Raw genomic sequence first — 22,982 nt, forward strand, 5'->3', positions numbered from 1 at the left:
TGGAAGAGGCCAGTCTGGGACGTGCTCAGATTTCAGAATGCCACTCATCAATAAACATGAATGTGTCTGTATCTCCTTCACATGGAAACCTTATCATCTGTTAGCTTTTTGACAGGAAAAAAAAGGCTTTAAATTAATTATTGATCGTTGCACTTTGTGTTTCTTTGTATTTAAATGACAAAAGCTTCCTTAAGGTACTTTGATAAAGAGTTTCCAGGTTTGAAATGAGAAATGTATTGATCTGTGTTTTAATTATGCTTTAGTTTGGGGGGAGGGGGGGTTTTATCCACACCAACACGAGGGACAAGGGTCAGTTATGCAACAATCAAAGGCCACGTTCAGACATGGTATTAACATTTATCCTCATTGATCTGATGGCATAAGGACAACACTAAGTCGGACTGTTCACACCTGACATTCAAATGCATCCTCCTATGACTATGAATGATTGGGTCTATTCCCTACCCTTTATTCAAATACACACTGATGTCACAACTGTTCATGAGAACACAAGATGTTTGTTTATTGGTGAGTGTGTGTGCGCCTGTGTGAGTCTGCGTGTGAGTGACAGAGAGAGAAAAAAGGACATGAGACAAGCTTCAGTGAATCAATGCACTACTCAAGCTGCTGGGACATGAAATGAGAAAGTGCTGGAAAAGGAAATCATGTGATAATCAGTGTTAACATTGTGTCCAAATACATGAATGTATGTGTGCAAAAAAACAAATAGAAAGTGCCGCACATCAGACGACATCAGCTGAGGAAGCAGTCTCTACAGTCATGCATAATCAGCCCATGGCCAAGTGGGAGGAAATTTGGCTTGTTCAAATCCCTGGACAGGGGCGGCCCTGAGCACTGCTGGTTAACTACTGGTGTGTAAAAAAGGATGAGTTGAATGGAGAGGTAAAATTTACTCTCACTGATGGGTGTCTGTGTTTGGATCTAAGGAGAAAAGTTCTTAGCATGATCTGCTAGTGATCATCCGGGTCACTCGGGGACGATTGTCAACACCAGGTCTGAACGGGCTCAAAGTATCAAAGGCTTCGCTGTATATTTTATGTTTTTTGTGTATTATGTTGTGTCGTGTCATTGGTCCACATGAGTCAAGTCCTGTAATAAGTGTAAATTGAGTATGTTTTAAATATGGGCTTTCAAGGAGAGATAATAAACTGTATGTGTCCATAACTGCAGGGCCAGTGTATATCATAGAGCAGACCGGGGGGGGTGGTCACATGGTAGGAGCTGCTGGGGAGGGAGGGCAGGGTGAGCAGCCAGCCAGTTAAAACAGACTCAACAAAAGGATGTGACCTAAATCATGGTGTCAAATGTGAACTCACCACCAAGATAAATGCTCAACAATCTGGACACTGAATATGTGACGATGAAAAAAAAAAGTTGATTTCCACAATGATGGAGTACCCCCCTCCCCCTCCCCCTCCCCACTCTACACTGTATCTCCCAGGCCTCCCCGATTATGGGTTTTACTCTGCGCCCAGTGACCAGAGGGGGGGCCCCTGCTCCTTTGCTGACTATGGCTCCCTGGGGCCCCAAGCGGCTCAGATGCTGCACAGTGAGCATGCCACCTCCGCCTGCAACTCCCCCCTCCAGCACCTACACAGCCCGGATCAGTTTAAGAACCCAGGTTTGTATAAGCGCATCTATCTCATCCATGGATTTTTCAGTTTGATTCATGACATTATTCCATACAGAATATGTTCTTTTTAATCCTTTCTCTTGTTTTTGTTCAGAAAAAAAAAAAAAAATCCCCTTCCCAAAAGAACTGATAAAACCGCCTTGCTGACAAAATAGAATTGCATGTTTTCCTACTTTTTTCTTGATTTTTGAACATTTCTGTTGTTTCTTTGTGAGGATGCTGCCCCTGCTTGCACAAACTGTAGTCGAGCAACGCATTCAGTGCAGAATGTACACCGACTTTATTTGTTTGTATCCACAAAAACCTACTGATGATACTGGAGTGTTCAGAGGCCTCAGTGTCAGAGCTCAGGGTCATGTGGATTATAAACAGCAAGAAGCGAGTATGTGTGAGAGTGAGAGTATCGCTGGTGAGCTCTCAGTGTTTAAATTGTACACATGACATGACGCTCGTGTAGGTTCTGTGTGAAATGACACAAATGTCGAACACCTAGCAGACAACGGTTTTGCATAATCTATTTCTGATCTTGCTTACGTAATCGCAGCTTTCAGAATGGTGACATTTAAAGTCAACTTTTATCTGGTACAAAAATGTAATCACACAACACATTTGATAGAGAGCAGATGCTAGTCTCCACAATAAGCGACCATTTTTGATATTTGAATGCATTTTCATTGTTTGACGCTAAAACTGAGTCTTTAATTTATCATATTTGCACAAATCTGTGATTGTGAATTAGTGAAAGTTTACTTCTCTATTGAACACATCTTTAATACACAACAGTAACGCACCCACAAACAGGAGCAATTAGGATTTGATGCAAAGCATTATTTTAGCTTGTTAGTGGTAGTCAAAGCTTAAAGTAAGCTGTAATATCTTAGAATATCTAAAGTCAGATAGTTTTGTTTGGTTATTCTTCTTCTAAAACTTGCTTGCCAAGACTAAAACCACAGTGAGAGGTGTCAGTTTTATGTCATCATCATGCTGCTAGAATGTTCATATTATAATCAACTGATCAGCTGTTTAACAAAAATGAAACCCTGAAACGAAGCAAACTGCAAAGTAAAGTAATCAAATTCCTGTTTCCACCGACATGCAAATGCCCAGTGTAACAGTTGTGTGATGCATGTTATTATGGAGTCAGATAACTTTTGAAATGGAACTAAAATGCATGGTTACAGATAATCTTAATCTGAAAACACAGTTTGTTTTTTTTAAATAAAAAGGGAGTAGTATGGATGAAGCCTTGTGTGCTGCAGCTGAGCCTGAATCCTGCCACAGCCTCCACTTCACAATAACAACAGAAAAACATAACTGAGAAATGTTGGAATCTCCCAGACTTCCTGTGCACAACATTAGTGCAGCAAACAGCAAAAGAACACAAAGGCAGGCTGTTTAAATACAACTCCATGTTCTCAAATACAGCTGCTGCTCTCTCTCTTATTTGGCGTAACAGTTTTGTAAGCGCAGTAGCACGGCAAACGTTAAGTAGTGCATGCTTCTCTTTGCTTCCTGTAGATCTGTTAAGAAGTGTGAAGGGTTTTATTTCATGCACAGCTACAAATTAAATCACTGCAAACAAATGCCAGTGACATTATATGTTGATTTCGGTTGCAGCGTGGCTATTCATAATGCATTATAGCTGACACAGGAGTGGAGAGGCTCCTGTGACACAAGTCAAATCATCCCTGTGTGTGTGTTTTTTTATTCTTTGTTTGTTTTTATCAGCAGCACACTGCCTGTGATTGTGACATTCTGTAAAACAATTTTTATGATGAAGAGTGAGTCACTCTGTTGATGCTGCTCTTTTTTGTTCTGAATTTTTGTTTTGGTTGTTTGTCTTGCCTGAGAGGATATTTTCAAATCCTGAGCGAATCAGCAGCTTTTCCGCTCACATTGTTTATTTTTTTCCTTTTGTATATTTGCGGCCGACCTTGACCCAAATGATAAGAAAATCGGAGACCGCAGTGTCACATTTTTGAGTGTTTTAGTTTAACTAGATGTCATGAAGGTGATGATGAACTGGAGGTAATAAGTTAGCCTTCTTTCATCGATCACTTAATTACTGTTTAGGTGAGCAATGTGCTCCTCGCAAACACACGCTCAAAATTGTGTTGCACAGGTTTCCTTCCAGTCTTTATGGAGAGTAGCGTCCATTTGCAGTCTGATGTCAAATGGCAAATATCAATACTTGTCTTGTGCACTCTGCATCTCTATTTAAAATGGATGACTAGGAAGACAAAGGGAGCCAATGAAGCACATAATGTTCTGTGTAGAGACATAAACAAAACACAGCATTTTTATTACCCATATACACAAGGCTGAACCATTAAAGGGATAGTTCAAGTTTTGGTAAAATGTCAAAAGAGGTGTAGTTGGTGCCTACTGTACTGTGCATGGCCAGTGTGCCAGGAATCAGCTTGAGACAGAGATGCTTGGTCTCTGTGACAACATGTCTGTCAGCATAATACATAATAATAAATAATAAAGTAATAAAATCCAGACTAGAGTATCCTAAGAATATGTTGCTCTCAGACAGCCTAACTGAATTTGGTAACCACTCACTCTTCTGCACCAGAGTCCATGGAGAAAATCAGCTTTTATAGCTCCTGGTGTACTGCTGCCACGTTTGATAAGTCTGTGTCAGCGAAGTAAACTGAATGAACGATTTCAAACTCTGAAGTCACAAAGTGACATATTTGAAATTGCAGTAGTGGAACAAGAACTCCTTTGTGGCATGATGTTCATTTGCTTATCTTTTTAAAAGGACTGGTACGGGAGAGTCAGCAAATTACAAAGTGCCACAAAATTCAGTTTCCAGGATGAAAAGGCTAGCTAATGGTTAGATAAAGCTACAAACATATTCTTAAGATATCATGGCCAAAATCAGGTTTTCCATGCATCTCTTTCTCAAGCTGGTTCTCATTGGACGGGATTAACGCAGCACAGTCGCCACTGACTCTGTGTCAGTCCCTTATCCTTTCATTTCAGATTATACCTGGTTTATTTCTTTGTTTTTAAATGTTAAATGAATGATATTTACATGTGTTAGAAACAATAACACTGTCAATATATATGGTGAAGATTATCAACCCTAACCTGGAAAAGTCATCACAGATACTTTATCATGATATGATGATATCCAATATCTTCACAATCTAGATATAATACTGATATATTGCCCAGCCCTAACTTGAACTATCAGTTAAATCACTTCACCTGTGTTACCCTGCACAACAATCCGACCCATATTTACCTGGGATTGTTTGCTCCTCAAACTACTGATGCTGCCACAAAAATGTAGATTAAATAATACTAAAAAGGCATCACAGAAACCGTGGTTAGTCACTGTAATAATATAACAATATGTTTGTTTAGTGAGTTAGACCTGTGAGCAGAGATGTGTGAAACACTTTGGTTACTGCTCGTGTGTCTGCAGTTCTACTGGATCCTACAAGCTTTTTCCTCTCAGGCATCTCAGCGATCATGAGCTCATATATAGACAAGATGGAGCATTTTCTGCGGTTGGAACATTTTTCTTTTTAATGCAGCCGTACAGGGTTTTTTTCTCTCTCTCTCCACAGTCTGTCTGTGAATAAGGGTGAAATGGAGGGTTATGTGAAACTGACAGCAGAGGAGATTGCTGTTAAGAGATCATTGCATTTTTCTTTCTCCCTGACATTTTTTTTCCTTGTGTTGCCAACATCGTTGGCCTTTAGTTGGCATCAGGATTTTCAAAAGGCATTTTATTAGTCAGAGTTTTTCTTACTCACAGGGCAAAGGTGGTAAGTCGTGTACAGTATTTCTTTTTTATCCCCTGAGTTTGGGTCTACAGATGTACTGGGGTCAAGCTTTTATATTTCCCCCTTTTGCCTCCCTCTCTCTTGTCTCATACAACTCGTTTGCTTTTTGTTCCTTGAGCAGATTAAGAAGCTGAAAGTATCAGGGATGATATTCCAGCTGGTGTTTCTGAAACAGGGCATATAGGGAAACAGAAATCTGCATTCTAAGTGCTCTAGTGAAATCTTAAATCTGTTAAAAACAATAATAATAACCACATTACTCCTCTTTTTCAAGTACTCCCTCATATTTTGCATGACGTTTATACCGCAACCGTACTAGTTTCCTAGCATGGTGGGAGTATTTCCAGCAATGTGCTTGTGTTGTATCGTGCATGATTATACAAAGTGAATGTTACTCCTGTGCATAACACACAGCATGTAGATTATATAGAGAATATCATACTGGCTTCATTCTTCATTTTGTCAATAGAAAACTAATTCTAAGCCAAATTATAATTAAATTAACCAGTAACTTGAACTAAAAGAAAACCCTTTGAGACAAAATATGAATCCAGTAATGTGTTCTTTTGAATCAAACATCCATGCGAGTCACAGTGAAGTAAGAGTGGAAAGCAGTGATGGTTGGTGGGGTGTTTCTGAGCTGCTCTGCTCCCTGCTGTGTTTGTATGCAGGCACTAACCCGTCAAGGCCCGGAGGTTTTCCTGGTGCTAACAGTCCAGGGCCCGTGGCTGACCTGTATGGACCGAGCAGCCAGGATTCAGCTGTGGGCAACTACATCAGTGCTGCTAGCCCCCAGCCTGGCTCCGGGTTTGGCCCCAGCATCACAGTGAGTAGTCAAATGAAAACGTTGATGTCATGTCTGACTGCACTCTGAGCTCAGTTGCTGCTTCTGTGTCAGAATACCACCACTAAAATTAGACACTAAGCACATGCACCCGGCTTGTGACTGTGATCCTCTGTGAAACTCTTCAACACCTGATTTTTTTGGTACAAACAGAAAAGCATACTAATGGTAAGACTTTACACTGTGCTGCTGAATTGATTAAAATATCCACCACCGCTACCTCTTAAAAAGTATCTCAAATGCAATGCATTTAGTAAAGTGGAAGTGTGGTCTATTTTTCCTACTGTGAGTGCAGGTCTGTTAAGCTTTTTGTACTCCAGGGTAAACCCAGCCTTGGCTCTGAAAGTTATCTGTGTCAAATGTAAATGTTCATTCCCCTAAGCTGTTGCACATATGACCTTTCTTCAGACCCTATGTCACCTTCCCAGAACAAATGTCCCTTATTTTTAGAAACCCAGCTGTCCCAGAGTTGAGTTTGATCCGGCGCCAGGACAAAGCATAAGCAAGGTTTTTGTCTGTCCCGCTGTCCTTGCCCAGGTGCAGTTGCTCTGTCGGGGGGCTGTTGCACTTTTCCTCCTGCTGATCAGTTATCTGCTGGTTGCCATGTCAACTCATAAGTGTTAGACTGCTGAGGCTACAAGAGACGACAGTGGAACAGTGATGTGCTTAGTCTGATGATGTCTGCCTTTTGTGGACGAGCAGCAGCTTGTTAATAATTTCTCCTCTTGTTCCTGACACAGATAGTGGCACCGGTCTCATTGTACACCACTGTCTTTGAGAGCCAGTAAAAAGGTCAGCAAACAGTGAGTCTGAGGAAGAGGTTTACCCGTTTACAACCAATAGGCTCTATGAACTTCCGATGATCCAGAGAGTGACAAACTGGTTTCCAGTTTATGTCCATATTGCGTTGTCTTAAAGATATCATGGCCCAAACAAAATAAATGTGAATAATGTCCACTGATGCCTGTTCCCCTGACCCCAGAAACAAGCGACACAAGGAAATGAAGCTGTACAAATCAAGTGCATAATTACAAGCGTAAATAATAGCTAGCATTAGCAATGTGCTAACACTATAACTTTGTATTTGTCCAAAATGCTAGCTTGCTTTTCTAGGATAAAGCAGTAGACAATGAAATGATGAATCGAGCATTGTAAACAAATACAAAGCCATAGCGAGTTAGCACTAGCAACCTTCTCTTATCCAGCAAACTCGATATGTATAGCTTAAATGATTTGTCCTGCTTGCTGCTGGTGGCAGGGGAACAGGTATCAACAATGCATCATTGGTGCTTTTTTAGGAGACATGAAATATAAATTGGAAACCAGTTTGCCAACTTCTGCTGAAACCACAAATTCACCAACATTCAGAGAGCCTTTTTTATCCTGAATCCAATGTTGTTGTTCAGCTAAAGCCTTCCAGAGAAAGTGCTTCATAGAATGCTTCACTTAAACCAAACAAAACAATTTTCCCAGTTGTTTTTCCCCCACAACTTGGGTCATCGAATCATCCAATTGAACACAGTAACAGGACTAAACACAACTGCTAACTATAGGAACATGTAATCAAAAGCATGAATAAAGTTTCATCTTCACACTGACTCAGTGTCCTCTTATACAGCAACTTTTATTTCTTCAATATTTCAACTTCAGCAGCTGAAGCAAATAGGGCAAATGTTTGCATCTTCCTAGGATTCACACAGTTTGTGTCTACTCGCATCTCGGCTTATATCGTCGGGCAAAAGATTTGCCTCACATTTGATGTACCATAACAACGGAGCAGGTTAGGAATTCAGGAGGGCCCTATTTCACCTCATCTCTGCGGCTCCATCAGTGACTAGCATTTCGATTAGCTCTCCAAAGTTGGTCTTCAAAGTGAATATGATGTGCTCATCCAATTAAAATGCATCGTTATCTATTCACTGTGTGAATGTTCACTTAGAAATCTCAAGTATGGCTGAATGAACTGTGTAAGAACAGCCAAAGACTGCATCAAATGATAGTCCATTAAATTAAATTAGCTTTACTTAGCTCGTGATCCACATAATCAAATGTTTAAGACCTTGTTTTTTTTTTAACAATGTGACGATCCTCCATCTTCCCAAAGGGAAACATTAATGTGCTAGTCTCCCTTTGGAGCTCAGTGGATAAGTCATTTAAAATAGTTTCTCTGAATGTTGGGGATTGTAGAGCATCAGCAGCGGCAGCAGGGCAGAGCTTCACTGTGAGGCCTGTTTGAGTCATGTTTCTACTGTTGTACATGAGTGAACTGAGTGACACGTTGTAAGTTGTCAAATAACACCTGCTTTCTCAAATTAGCAAGTGATGAATGCATGCATAGCTTCACTGGGGTGAAATAAGAAGCCCATTAGTGCTGCAAGAAAACAGGGTCACAAACTCTTCCCAATCTCTACAGATTACAAGATGTACATGAAAGTAATAAACTTTGTAAATAAAGTGATTTTCAAACTGTGCTTGTATGAGGTACTGACACAGTCAGCGCTGAGGGATTTGTGTTCTAAGAAACAGCTTGAGACATGGTTAATGAAGGGCCACCCTAAAAAAATCTATGACTGCTTAAATATACGACATTTTAAGAACAATTTGGCTGCTTTATTTCACTATTGGACAGCTCTTACTGGCTGGAAACGGAAGTTTTCTAACCTTTTGCTTTCCTGCACCAAAGTCCTGAGAGTAAATCTGTGTTTTAAGCTCACAGGAGACAGGAGCTACTGGTCTACTGCTGCCACTTTTGGTAAATGTCTGTGTCACTTTGGTTAATCTGAACAAAGGATTTAAAACACAGAAGTCATAAAATAACATATTTTACTAATGGAGGCAGCAACAACTCCTGTGTGCTGTGACGTAAAATCACTGATTTTCTCTGCGATCATTGTGCGAGAGTGAGTGGTTAACAAAGCAAAGTGCAGTTTTCAGTGGGAAAAGGTTGTCTAATAAACAAAGTAACTGAGTAATCGACTTAAGCAGGTACAGATTTCATTAGGTTGACCTTTAATTGAGTAAAAATCTGTTTTTTCAGAAATGAGCTAAGATCCATGTCTCAGGTTCTCATAAAAACTATCTAAACTATCCTTTATCCAGTGATGTCAATATGTCAAGCTGCAACATTTTTTTTGCTTTGGAGAAAAATGGTACATAAATCCATTTAGTCAAATTATTACAATTTCGAGAGGATGAAATGAATGTGTCACCCTAATTTTAGTTTAACTGATTTATGATATCCAAACAAACTCACAGCTTAACAGCAACAATACATTGTATTGGCTGTTTACTTCCTAATGAAAGCTTGTCCTATTAATTGTTTTAGGTCCACTGGCTATCTGCCATAATATGTTGCTCTCAGTGTAGAAAGTAAAAAGATTTCTTATGAAAGACCAGGCTGGCTGGTTTTTACCAGCAGACAGTTTACAGATGGAAATGGGGCGATTTGTTTCCATTATTTTCTATTTGTTGCAACAGTTTCTAACAATAGTTTAGTGTTGCATTAGAAGACACGTCTTTGAATGCAACAAATATTCATAGAGAAATGGGGCTTTTTGTATCTATATCATAAAAGACACATTTTTTTGATTCTCATGCGGTATGTAAATTGTGCCTATAATAATACTACATACTAAAAGACCATTTAAGAGTGCAGCAAAGCAGAGAGGTGACATGAGATGACCTGAGATGACCTCTCAGTTCACATTAAAACAGAAGATATTTCAGATCTAAAATGTGTTTACTGCGGACGCTGCTGAACTGTACTCACGTCACATCAAACCACACACACACACACACACACACACACACCTTGTGAGTCACTGATGTGTTTTCCCGTCTAACACTCTCAATAATCCCTGTAGCCAATATCTAAACAGCCACGGTGAAGAAACAGTAATGAACTCCACTTTTTTTTTTTTAACGAGACAATTGGAGAGCAATTAGTTGATGGAGGTGATAAAGACAGATAATGACCGTTGAAAGTGCTTCTCTTTATACTGATGTGTGTGAATCCAAGGATTTCTGCAGCACAGTGACCTGAGAACAGAACAACTCCACATGACAGCTGTATATGTTAACATGAATGGGGTTTTCTGTATTAGAACTATTCTCAACACATACTTTCTTTAACTATTGTCAAAAAAAAAAAAAGGTCTGCATGTTGCTCTAGGCACTATCTCCCCATTCTAACAATAAAGATGTTGAATATATATGAAAATACTCTGTGCTCTGCTGCTCTACATGATCCAGCAGAATCCAGTGGTTCACATTCATGTTAGCGACAAATAAAGATGATATAATTACTCACGTTTCTTTCCTTGAATTGCATACTGACAAAAGCACTAACTGTACACTTTTAGGGCCCGTTGATTGCAACAGCTTTTACAAATGGATACCATTGAGCAGGTGGCCGGTTGCCATCTCATCAGAGGTATTGCATTTTATTTACTGTGCATTTCTTTCTCTCTCTCTCTCTCTTTCTCTCTCTAATGTATGTTCATTGCATTATTCATTGTTTATTCACCTTTTAAAGTGACAGAGCTGGTTGTTAAGTGTGAGTGTGACACAAGGTTAATGTAGTCATAAGGCTTCTGTGGGCGAGTTGATCTGATTGATTCCCTAACAGACAGGAAGGGAGTAAGGAAGGAAGGAAGGAAGGAAGGAATGAAGTGTGACCATTAGGGACACTCACATTAACAATAATAAGTTGTTTATGGTGAATTGTATTTATTTATCAGGAAAATAGTTCATATTTCACTTGAAAATGCCAATTTGGGATTTTTTGTAAAGTGCCACAAGGGGGAGCCTGTGCCATTTATTGATAAAATACTATTATTTATAAAATACCAACTAAATGTAAGGTCTACATGTTTGATTAGGTGACATGAAGTTCTCACACTGTTCCATGCCCAGTGATTATACATGATCACAGACATGCTACCAGTTTTGAGGCATTCCTTTCTTGCTTCCTAATCATTTAAATTAGTTTTCCCCTTCATTTACTAGTTTAAATCACACTCTATGACACTTACACGTAACCATGCAGGTACAGAGTAGTTATGTAGTTAGTTACAAAAAAAAAAAAAGACTGACAACTCCGTGAAATGTCTATATGAAAACAGGGCATTCCTCTTTCGTGATATTTACTTATTTATCCATGTTCACCACTAACATTGTCACTCGTGAATAATTCTCCCACTGTCATTTCTAAAACCCATTCGAATTGTCTCAGGCTTTTGTGTCTGCTTCCAGCTCTTTTTGTAGAAACTGTGTGATGTGATCCGTTTATGCATGTGTTACCAGTCCAGATAAGCACCACAACTATCATAGAGCCGCACAGTGGAGGAACATGTATATGAACATGGTTGCTAAATTAAAGCTTGAGTCTGTCATTAGTTCCTGAATCACTTGTTTAATGTTATTTGTTGAAATCATCTTCACATCAATAAATAAAGTTGTGTAGGAAAGAAAAGACAAAGAATTTGGTGTTGCTCTTGTCAAAGCTCCGCCCCAGATTAGCTGTTAGTCCAGCTAATCTGATTTCTCAAAGTCAGATTAACATGAGGAGACAGAGTTTATGCTCTAACAACTCGCTGCCAGCCAATGTAGTTCTGTTATTAACCAGAAAACCTAATACTACTAAGCTGAACATATCACCACAACAGAGTAAAACACAAGTCATTCAATACAAAGATTGTGGTTTTAGGACGAGCTTACGATGTAAATAAAGACTGGGCTCACTATCTTACATGATTCAAGTATGACTTAGAGTCTGACAAACATTATAAAATTAAAAATGATCACACTTGTATTTATGGTAACCTCATCAGCTGATAAACACTGGCACCAACTTCTTAACTGGAACTCGATGAACTCAGAGGTGACTCCCGAGTTCCGATCTAAATGGAACGCAGAGTAAAACCGAATCTTATGGGGTGAGGGTTTCATTTAATGAGCTTACAGACATTTGTTTTCTTTAGTTTTTTTTTGAGACTTCTTATTTGTTCATGGTGCGGATGTGGAGATGATTTCAATAAATGAAATGACCGTGTTTTTACCTTTGACTAGTTAGTTCATCAAGGTGTTTATAGTGCAGCTGTGTATAAGCACATACTGAATCTTGTCTGTATGATGATATCACAAAAACACAACACGGCACATCTTTTATCTTTTAATGTCAGAATTAAACCTCATCATTGTCGGTCAGAAAAACGAATCCATGACATGAACTGTTTCTAATATGATTGCTGTTCCCTCTTTTTTTTTTTCTTTTTTTTTTTATTGTCCAGCAGAGTATATCTGGTGGCCCAGGAAAGACAGGACGAAGTTTCTAATTGGCTTTGTGTGCAGGTGATGCTAATCCAACTTCAAGCACTACAGTGTCACCCATGTGAAAAGAAGGAAAAGTGGGAAACCACATGAAGATGAAGAAAAGCAAAGAAAAGAAAAGAAAAGAAAAGAAAAGAAAAGAAAAGAAAAGAAAAGAAAAGAAAAGAAAAGAAAAGAAAATGTTAGTCATCTCAGAAAATTAACAACTGCTGTACTATAATCCAAACCTCCTATAACGTTCACAACCTGGTTTGGTCTATGATGTTTCACGTCTGTCTCATGCACCTGTTTCCTTCCTCTGTCAGCTTTTCTTTTCATCAGTTTTCTTTTTAGCGAGTCGTTTTTAGTTCCACCCTAATTTGTGTCATTTTTCATTTGACCTTCTGGTATATTTGTGTCAATGGAATGTTTTTGTTTGAAGTGTGGGGGGTGGGGGTGGGCGGTGTGGGGTTTACAGCCAAGAATATCTGCAAGTCATGTCTCCATCTCTGTATTGGTCAGTGTAAAGGAAAAATGATGGGATGTTACATTCAGTCTTCCCGCCAAAAAAAAAAAAATCTTGGGGAGAAAAAAAAAATTACTGAAACTTTAAAGAAGGTATCTAAGTAATAAATCTTAGTAGCTGTTTTATTTCTTGTGCTGTCTCATTGTTAACCATAATTACCTATTTTTGGGCAATACAAAGAGGACTCCAATATTTTTATGGTCCTTTTTTATAAGTGTTGTTTTTTTGTTGTTTAGAAATATATATATATGCTATAACAAATTTCATATAACTACATTGTGAATTCAAACTTAAGAAAATGAAATGTAGCTGTACATATTATTCCAGTCACTGCATATAACCAACTCAGTGAGAGAATAGCATATTTTTGTGATGGTGTGTCAAAAGAACATGTTATAGCGTGTGAATAGAAGACGAAGCTATAAACAGTAACTATTATTATTATTATTATTATTACATGTTTTTTTGTTTGTTTTTCTGCTGGAAAAACGACCCCAGAGTCAAACAGAACAGAACACGACACACTCGCTCTGTAAATACTGAAGCTGAATCATTTTACAAACGTGTCATACCAGCAAATTTACAAACACAGAGTCAAACCAACACAGTTTTAAGATGAGAAGATGAGAATTAAAAAAAAAAAAGAGCCTGATTTGTTGAACATTATCAGCATCATTTCAAAGAGATTTTAAAAGAAAAAGAAAAAAAGACGACTGAATCCAAAGCACACTGTACTTCGTTAGAACTTGAACCGGGCTTTTTTTCCTTTGCTCTGTGCATCCTGACACTTTTCTACTCTTGTTAGGAACTTGTTAGACGTCTGTTTTCCTTTGTTTCATCCTGCGTGTTTCTGATTCTTTTTGTTGTTGTTGTTGTTGTTGTTGTTGTTGTTGTTGTTTTGGAACATGATACCTGGGCTCTGTGTCCGCGAGCCGCTGTGTGACGCTGTTCTCTGAAACCGTTCTTCTTTTTCTTATTTTTTGGATGAATTCGTTAAAAGTAAACATTTTGATACCATACCTCAGCCTTCGTGAGTTCTATTGATGAATCATTGGCAGGTTTTAATTTATTCTATAGTGGCAAATACAAGTGGAAAAAACACTGAAAGCTGAATAAAGTGAGTAATCATTGCACTGTGAGTAGTGAAGTACAGGCCATTGTTCCTGTTTGCACATGTATATGTTGGCTTGTTAAGAGCGGCCCTGTGTGGGATAGAATGAAGGAGATTTTTGGGTTCACGTTTTCTCGACTTGACAAACACTTCAAAAAAGTTTTGAGGTGAGTTAACCGCTTGGGAAATAGTAAGTGATATGTCACAGTGTACATTTCTTTATATATTCGACCCATGCATCATCTGAAGATATTTATACAGGGTCAAAAGGTCACACTGAATTATTCGCTGTCTGTCGCTGCACCAGGTTTTTACACAAGATAATAATAATGCTCTGGAGTGCAGCCTGCTTTTTAACATCACTGATGGAATGAATGGTGTGTGTGTGTGTGTGTGTGTGTGTGCGCGTGTGCGTGTGTGTGTTCTCTGAACTACTTTACCTGCTGCACACGTGTTTGTTGTTTTCATTTTTGAACCCACTTTCTTGTCTCATTTCTTTTCTTTTTTTCCAAACAACCAGGTAAAAGAAATATGCTGGATACTTCAAAAGTAAAAAGAAAAAAAAAACAAACAAAAAAAGAAAAATATGGAAGTGTGATCAAGTATCAAGATAAAAAGTAAAGAGGAAAAAAAAAACACACCCTTGTAATGTTCAAATGTAAAAGAAAATACAAAACTATAAAAAAAAACAACAATGAAAGATGCTTCTCTGCTGATTTCAAGTTTAATCAGAGTTTTATTGATACTTTGTGGTTTATATATGAATAATTGTAATATACTATTAAAATGTAACTGTGCATCCATCGCTTTCTCTCTTTCCATTTGCCATCCTCAAAGATCGGACTCTCTTTTGTTGATCATTCATGTATTTCATTAGTGTGTAAAGAAACTTCACAGTTAACTTGTAAACAGAGTGCTGTCTTTGATACCAGTGTAGTGCTCTTTGTTGTTCTCCCTCACTCTACCTCTCCTCTCTCTCCCTCTCTCTCCCCCCTGCGCACTCTTTTTCTATCTCCTGTAATTACAAAGTAGATGTTATATAGGACTCATTAATATAATACTTGTAGTGAATAGTGGACTTAGGACCAGTCAAGATAGACCTTTCTCTAAATGATCATGTTATTCTGATATTTTGATAGATGTTCATTGTAATTTACTCCCTGTACGTTTTTTTTTTCGTTTTTTTTTTTCTGTTTTCTTTCGGTTTTATCGCCACGCTCACATGGTTTCAGCTAACCAAAGCTCTCATAGATGGATAACAGAGAGAAAACAGAATTGTACACCTGAAGGCATTATTTGGAACCCCCACCCTTGAATGTTTTAGCAAGGGGTGTGTGCCATACTACCTTAAATGCTAACGCTAGATATGCAAAACCTACATTTTAGTTTGTAAGAGGGACTTGTGCTGTAATCATGGGGAAATATTTAAAAGAATAATTAAAAAAAAATCATTTCATATTCTTTTAAGTTTACATCACGAGTCCTAAAATCACCTGCAGTGCTGTATAAATGACCTTTAATACAATATCATATATGTCTTAATGCATTTTAATAACACTCTTTGCATTCTCTTATTTCTTTCAAAACCTTTGTTATTCTTATCAATTCTAATTAAACATTGCTAACACATACTGACTTTATAGAAGTGTGTGTGTGTACAAATGACAAATCAATCCTCCAATCAGACTTGTTTATTCCTTAATAAGTGATTTACTCTTTGTGCTTCACATGATTAAATGAATGACAATCCAGTTATGAGCAGATGAAATAAAAAGTGGCAATAAATTCAGACAAATGGATGAAACTCAGTTAAAAGCCAGGCTAAAAACATATGTCTTTAGTTTCCCATTAAAAATATTGATTCTCTCTGTGGCCCTCGTTCTTTCAGAAATGAGGAATCTCACCATGGATTTTTGGTTTAATTTTAAAGATAATTAAGAGGGAGCTACCTAAAGAGCTGAGGGTTCAAGCAAATACAATTAATAAGTGGGAATCAGAGCATTAAGAAACCTTTTAACCTTTAAAAGAAACAACAAAAACACATTTTAAATCACTTCTAAACCAAAAAACTAGCTGCGCTTTCTTTGTGCACCACGTCATAACGTGTGCATGTGAGTTCTGGAGCAAATGTCACTGAGATATGTTATTTTTACAGACACTGTACATGACAATACAGTAACAATATAGTCATAATATGGTTACTCGTAATAGGAAAGTAATACTCTTCTTATTTGCTGAATACTAATGTGGAAATAACATGGTACTACTGTAATAGTACCACACTATTACATTGTTATTAGTAAGGTGACTGTTATACCATAAGTCCTAAAACATAAGCATGTTCATTGTTACTGTACTGCAGTGTAAAGTCGACAGTAGATGTTTTGACCTGAGAGAGAAACAGATTTTCTTTATTATGTTTCTGACATCAGTCAAAACAACAATACTTCAGTGTTTAGACAAGATAGTTCAATATCTAAACTAGTTTAATATGTAAACTACAGGTCGAAAATGGCATCTTCTGTCCCAGTGTGTGTATCTTTGGTGGAGTTATAGGGCCAATCTAAAGAAATTGTGAGTAATGAGATAAAAGTCGTAAAATGACAAGTCTCTCAGTAAAAAGCAGCAGAAAGGACTGGATGACAGCCCGACTCTTCCTCCAGCATTTATTGCAATGCCATATGTCTTTAATTTATCATAGGAATCCATATGCAGTAAAGCCTTGGGCCCTCTGTTGTTGTACTGACGCCGCTGTCATGCTCGCCAGAGTCCCACTATTTTTGTAATGTTTAGCTTTTTTTCTCATAATGACTTTTTTCTTGTAATGTGACAAATTTGGTCTTCTAATTGTACAACTTTTGCTCTCATATTGACTAAAACAAGTCATAATATTACAAGAAAAAAGTCAACATATGAGAATAAAGTTGTAACATTACAAGGATAAAGGCACAATATTCTGAGAAAAAATGTTGTAACATTAAAAGAATAACGTTCTCACATTACAACTTTTTCTCATAATGATTGTAATATAATTAGTTTTTTCCCATAATATTATGTGAAAGATAAAAATAATTTTTCTTTAGTATTATGTAAATTGTCTTAAATATCTGAGTCATAGGTCCACGCTGTGACTCTGGACCAGCGCCTGAAGCTGCAGTGATTCTTCTTTAATCCAAATTAAAGCAGAAAAGAACATTTTAAACGTTGATTGTATTAATTCTCAGCTCTTGCTCCAAACACTGTGCTATAGGATGTCCATGTTTCAGACCGGTTACATGTGCACGCGCTGCTGTGATCCGAGAATAAACAAACCAATTATGAAGCCAATTCAGTTTCAGAGCTCACGCTGTGTTCACACTCCAGTCAAGAGCTGTTTCAATTAAACATCATCTGCCTTTTTTATATCAGTTATTTCATTCATCTCATGAGGTTTTTAATTGAATGTTACACACATTACAATAATAGATAAGATAATGTTTTTTATTATTCTCATCTAATATTGACTGTCAGATTACATACAGTACGTACAGTAATGGCAGCTTGGTCGGTGACATTATTAGATCAATGATTTCAGCGATGCCAGAAAGCCTGAAAATAGGTGAATATTCCAAAAGATGTTAGGTCTATCAAATAAAACTCAATTGTTTATTATTAACATACAGTAATACAATATTTACCCCGCCAAAAAACTCACATTAACTTATTTAAAAATATGTCCCAACCTTAATAGCACATTAAAGTGCATAATGTTAACTTTAAGTGGAAATGAATCAATAATTATATTTAATTTGTATAGTGTATTGTCCCTTAAATTTGAGTTTGTCTGAATATTTTGTTAAAAACATTACACCAGTAAAAGAAGGTCAAGCATAAAATACTCTATTCACTCTGTGTGTCTTCACTGCGGCAGCGCAAAGTGGCTGAAAGTGAATAATTAAGCAGTTAAGACTGAAAACCTTAACCTTCAATTGGTTCATTTCTCCCACCATGAGAGAAGAAAAGGCCTTTTTGTGTTGTTTTGTGATCCTGTCGCTTGGACTTTAAGGTAGCATGGCTCTGTTGCTGTAATTTCATTTTATGTCAAACTGACAGCGGTTTACAGCTGATGAATGTCACACATCTTAGTAGACTAGCTTATCCATTTGGGGAGAGGGGAGGGTCTCGGTTTAATCAAAAAAAGTTTCAAAAAAAAAAAAAGTCAAACCTGGATGGTGTTGACGTTTGTAGTGTACTACTGTATCCATTTAAACTTGAATCTCGAGGCAAGTGCTAGGCAATGGCCAAACTAGTGATCCCATCTGTTGTGAGGAAACCCCACACGCACACGCACACGCACACGCACACACATGCTTGTGAGATTTTTGTTGCCTTGAACGTAAATCTGTCTGGCGTCATGAATCTGAGCAACTGTGAGATCAGACGAGGAGCGTTTCAGGCTCCTCTCGTATTTCTTACTAATTAGATTGTCTTTCGAGGCTTAATGAAAGTTTTGGAGCATTTTTACCAAAAAAATAAAAATAAAAAAAGTATTCATTGTGGTGCTAATGGCGTTTCACAGCAGACACTGTGCCCTTATCTCTGAGAGATACCGGATACTGTCACAGTGACCACACGTCCACAGAATGACCCTCAACTATCTCACGCTCCCTTCTTTCATGGTAGAAACATGTGGACATGAAATCTTCAAGGTGACAGAAATAACACAAGTTGTACTGGTTTAGTTTTGTGTTTTAGGGAAAACTTTCCCATCTCATTCATGTTCATTGAATGAAAATAGTATGTACATTTGCAACACACTGTACTGCGCAAAGGTCTTAGGCCACCACTGATGGAAAATTATGATTGTATGTAAAAACGAGTTCCCACTCATGCAACATGTGTATGGTATGCTCATGCATGTTTTGAATAGAGCCGTCAAGCGCCGCAGAACGGCATTGTGGGTCCATTGTGTCACTTTTTGGTCACATTATTGTGTGAATCCAAATGTTCAACTTTGCAAACGGCAGCCAATTCAGTAAAATCCCAACACAGGTGCTCGTCGATCAAATCACATTAGTTTAAATTTAACTTAACAAGATTTGCTCCATAGTTAGCCAGGACAGACACATGTAGCGCCAAGCATCAGACCAACATGTACGTGTACATTTTTACACATATTTCCTGTATTTTATCATTGACCGTATGGGGGGGAATAAAGCTCCTACAGGCTAAAGAGTCAAGCATTTACACATTAAAGTGTAAATATTTTCAAATGATTATCTATTTTCATGATAGCATCGCTAAAACAAATCCACTGGTGGCATAAGACTTGCACAGTACTGTAAATAAGTGGAAATGCAGTAGGCTACACACACACACACACACACATTTGCCTCATTTACCCAGGTTCATAGTAATTGTCAAATCATGACTTTATCAGTTGTGGCTCCCGTGGCATGATGTGACGTTTGGTGTGTGGCCTGTGGACAGAAGCCTCCAAGTCCTTCACACTGTGTGGACGCTTCTCTGCAGGCTCAGCACACGGCTCACTTCACTGCTGTCTGCCCATTCCTAACACTTGCCCCCTTTTTTTATGTTAACCGACTTTTTATGGCGAGAGACAGACAGACTTGACTGACATCTGAAAGCATCTTTCAGGTTATCATATGGCTTGCTTAAGCCCTGTTGTAAAGTATACTTAAAATAATGATAATAATAATAACAATAATAATATTAATAATAATAATAATAACAAGAACAATAATAATAATGGATGGGGGTCTCTCACATATCAAATGTGGAAAGTCTAATTTTATATTTGTATTTTCAAATAATAATATTGACAAAAAATGTCTGTGAAAGGTTTCCATCCTCTACTGTGGTCCAGAAATTGATGTGTCTGTCTGGAAAAATAAATAAAATAAACTGGATTGTTATATTACTTGTTTTCAGTGTTTTGCTGTATTGCTTATATATATATAAATATATAATATTAGATGAAAAATGTAGTATTATGTCAACACGTCAGTATCACATGTGATTATTGAGTGAGACATTCCCTTTCTTCAGCGCCGGGATCCTTCGAGGTCACTCAGCAGACAGCAGGATTAATAGAGTCTGAGTGCTGACATGGAACAAACAAGTGCTGGCGTGGGATTCTGCTGCCCCTCAGTGGTCTCTCCCTGAATTCGAGAGGACGCGGCTCTTTCAGGAAAAAAAACAAAAAGCCCTGCATCCACCAGCGACGCTTTCTTTTTCATCAGCAGTTTCACATGGAGAGAGAGCGTCAATATTAGCTGAGGCTCGGTGTGTAAACTGACGAGCAAACACAAGTTTCAGAGGCTCACAATAGTCTTTGATGTGATTGTCACATCAGTGAGTCATTAGTTCTGTTTCTAACCTGGGATGGAGGATTGTATTTTAGACGCCAGAAACATGAGTCTGACTCTGAGTCATGATGAGGTGAACCACAACAATATAAACACACTCACCAGCCTCTTAATTAACACTTCAACCGCTCAGTAATTCAAATATCTAATCTGCTGAAGTTTAAACTGAGCGTCAGAATGAGAAAGAAAGGTGATTTGGAACGTAACATGGTTGTTTACCTCTACTAGGATTTACACCATGCAGGGTTTACAGAGCATGGTCCAAAAAAGTGATCAAAATCCACATAATTGACATCATGTTCTTTTAAATAAGATCTGGCACTAGCATTGATATCAACTTACTGACTTTGGCTCCATTAAAAACTGACTTTTTGCATCCATGAGTCGTTCAGTATATCACTACATCCGGGTTGGTTTTCAGAGAGGAGACTGGAAGACTAAGTCAGGTGTGTGTGTGTGTGTGTGTGTGTGTGTGTGTGTTTCCGTGCTCCAACACGCCTGATTCAAATGGTTGAGTCGTTATCAGGCTTCTGCAGTGTTTGCCGATGAGCTGACCATTTCAATCAGGTATGTTGGAGCAGGGAAACATTTAAAACACGCAGGCCAGTGGGTCCCCAGGACCAGCATTGAGAGACCCTGCTGTAGACTACTTATAGCATGGACTATCTACTTAGAATTCACACAATAATTAACATTATATCAACAATGTAATAGTTATCGTATGTGCACCTCGACCAGAATCAACTGTGATTCTACAGCTTTACTGTTGCATTGAAATTCACTGATCGAGGGTTTTTGAATGTGTGTGTCTGTCAGCAGAGACGAGCGCTTCAACAGGGTCATCAATCATTCAGACACGGTGATCTATAATTCTGACTCAGATCAATACTATTCCCAGACAAAAGGAGTTGCTCCTGTATTTTGTGTTCGTCACAATTTTTTCCACTTCAACTTTTACTTTAACGCTTTTTGTTTTATTTTGTTGGGCATCGGAGTTCAGCCACAAGGTATGTGCAGACATTCACACACACACACACAAACCATTGTTGTGCAAACAGATTAAATCCAGCTTATGTGTCCACACAAATGGTATTTTGTTGCCTGGCTAACATCAGACTGCATCTAAGTCTCATTTGAGATAAAGTATGTCTGCTCTGACAAGGGTGTAGTCACCTCCCACTTTAAAGAGGCGTGGCCAACAGACGTAGATGAAAATGCCTCTGTGTGCAATTGGATAAGAGCTCTAACTCATCAGAGCTATAACTACTCAGGATGACTATCGAGTAATGGTGACTAATGACCTTTGCCCAGACGAGGTCCGCGGAGCAAGTTGCTTAAAAAGGAAGCAACAGTCAAAATGATGTCACATGACTCATTTTCTATGAAACGCCATCTGTCAGAGTTCACTGTTTGTTCCCATTGCTCAGTCTTCTGCTCACTGTGAGCACGTTTCTTAGCAGTGATTCACCTGCACCATCTCTCTGGATCTGTGGGGATCCAGTAAAATGTTCTCCTTTTAGCCTGTTGGTGGACACATCTGTCCACCATCTTCACGATGTTGATGAACACAGCTGGAGAAGAAACGAGCTGTCTGACATATTGCCTGATTTATGTGTTGTCTACTACGTCTATGGAGGTGAACAGCGTCCTTTCCTTGGTTGTTTTACAAGCCCACGCCAGGCCTAAAAACCTGTTGGTGATTGGTTCCCTTTCGTCGGAGGTTCTGACTCGCTTTTCAGTCCGAGTAAATTAGTGACATAGAAGAAGAAAAGTAAAATAAGAAGTGTCGCTGTCTGCTGTTTGCTCTGCCCCTGGTCACTGTCGTTAGCAGACAAATTCATCAAACAGCTGACCCTCCCGTTGTCTGTGTTTTTAACTGTCTGACCTTTCTAGTCCACCTGCCTTTAATGAAGTGCTAATTAAAAGTGTCATTAAGATCAGAGCACTCGCCACTCACAGGTCCTTAAACACAAGGAGTCAGGTCTTTGGTGGAACACAGTGAGACAATCAGCAGTCATTACAGCAGTGAAATGTCACAGCACAGCAGAGAATAAGGAAGCTGTTATTAATGAGTGGATCCAGAGTTTGTTTTAAAGATAAAATATTAAAGCACCTGAAATGTGTCACATCACGCACTATTATCTTAAGATGGAAGAGAAAATATCACTATAATATCAATGCCACAGGTCTCTAATTAGACGATGGAGATAAAGCTCAGGAAAGTGTAACAGTTCAGTTAAAGCTGCAGTATGCAGGATCAGTGGGAACATGGTGGTTGAGTTTCATCTGCATGCTTTTAAAATACTAATGTTTTGTTTTAATGTCAATATATTAATCTCTGACATTCTCTGCTAATGATTATGACTG

General features: G+C 38.3%; 1 protein-coding gene across 7 annotated transcripts in view; it reads left to right on the forward strand.

Annotated features, from left to right (window-relative positions):
- The window catches only part of LOC122779366 (RNA-binding protein Musashi homolog 2), a 315,696-nt gene extending 295,529 nt beyond the window's left edge, over positions 1-20,167 (forward strand). For 3 of the 7 annotated variants that reach the window (XM_044041611.1, XM_044041614.1, XM_044041615.1), the window contains 4 exons: positions 1,463-1,642; positions 6,129-6,283; positions 10,663-10,733; positions 12,595-20,167. In XM_044041611.1, coding sequence (XP_043897546.1) covers positions 1,463-1,642; positions 6,129-6,283; positions 10,663-10,704 — 377 coding nt within the window. In that variant the 3' untranslated portion in view covers positions 10,705-10,733; positions 12,595-20,167. Of the gene's footprint in view, positions 1-1,462; positions 1,643-6,128; positions 6,284-10,662; positions 10,734-12,591 lie in introns of all 7 variants that reach the window. The other 4 variants (XM_044041616.1, XM_044041617.1, XM_044041618.1 and 1 more) reach the window with 2 other exon arrangements.
- Positions 20,168-22,982: the final 2,815 nt, after the last annotated feature.

This window comes from Solea senegalensis, linkage group LG13, assembly GCF_019176455.1.
Source record: "Solea senegalensis isolate Sse05_10M linkage group LG13, IFAPA_SoseM_1, whole genome shotgun sequence".
NCBI classification, from domain to species: domain Eukaryota; kingdom Metazoa; phylum Chordata; class Actinopteri; order Pleuronectiformes; family Soleidae; genus Solea; species Solea senegalensis.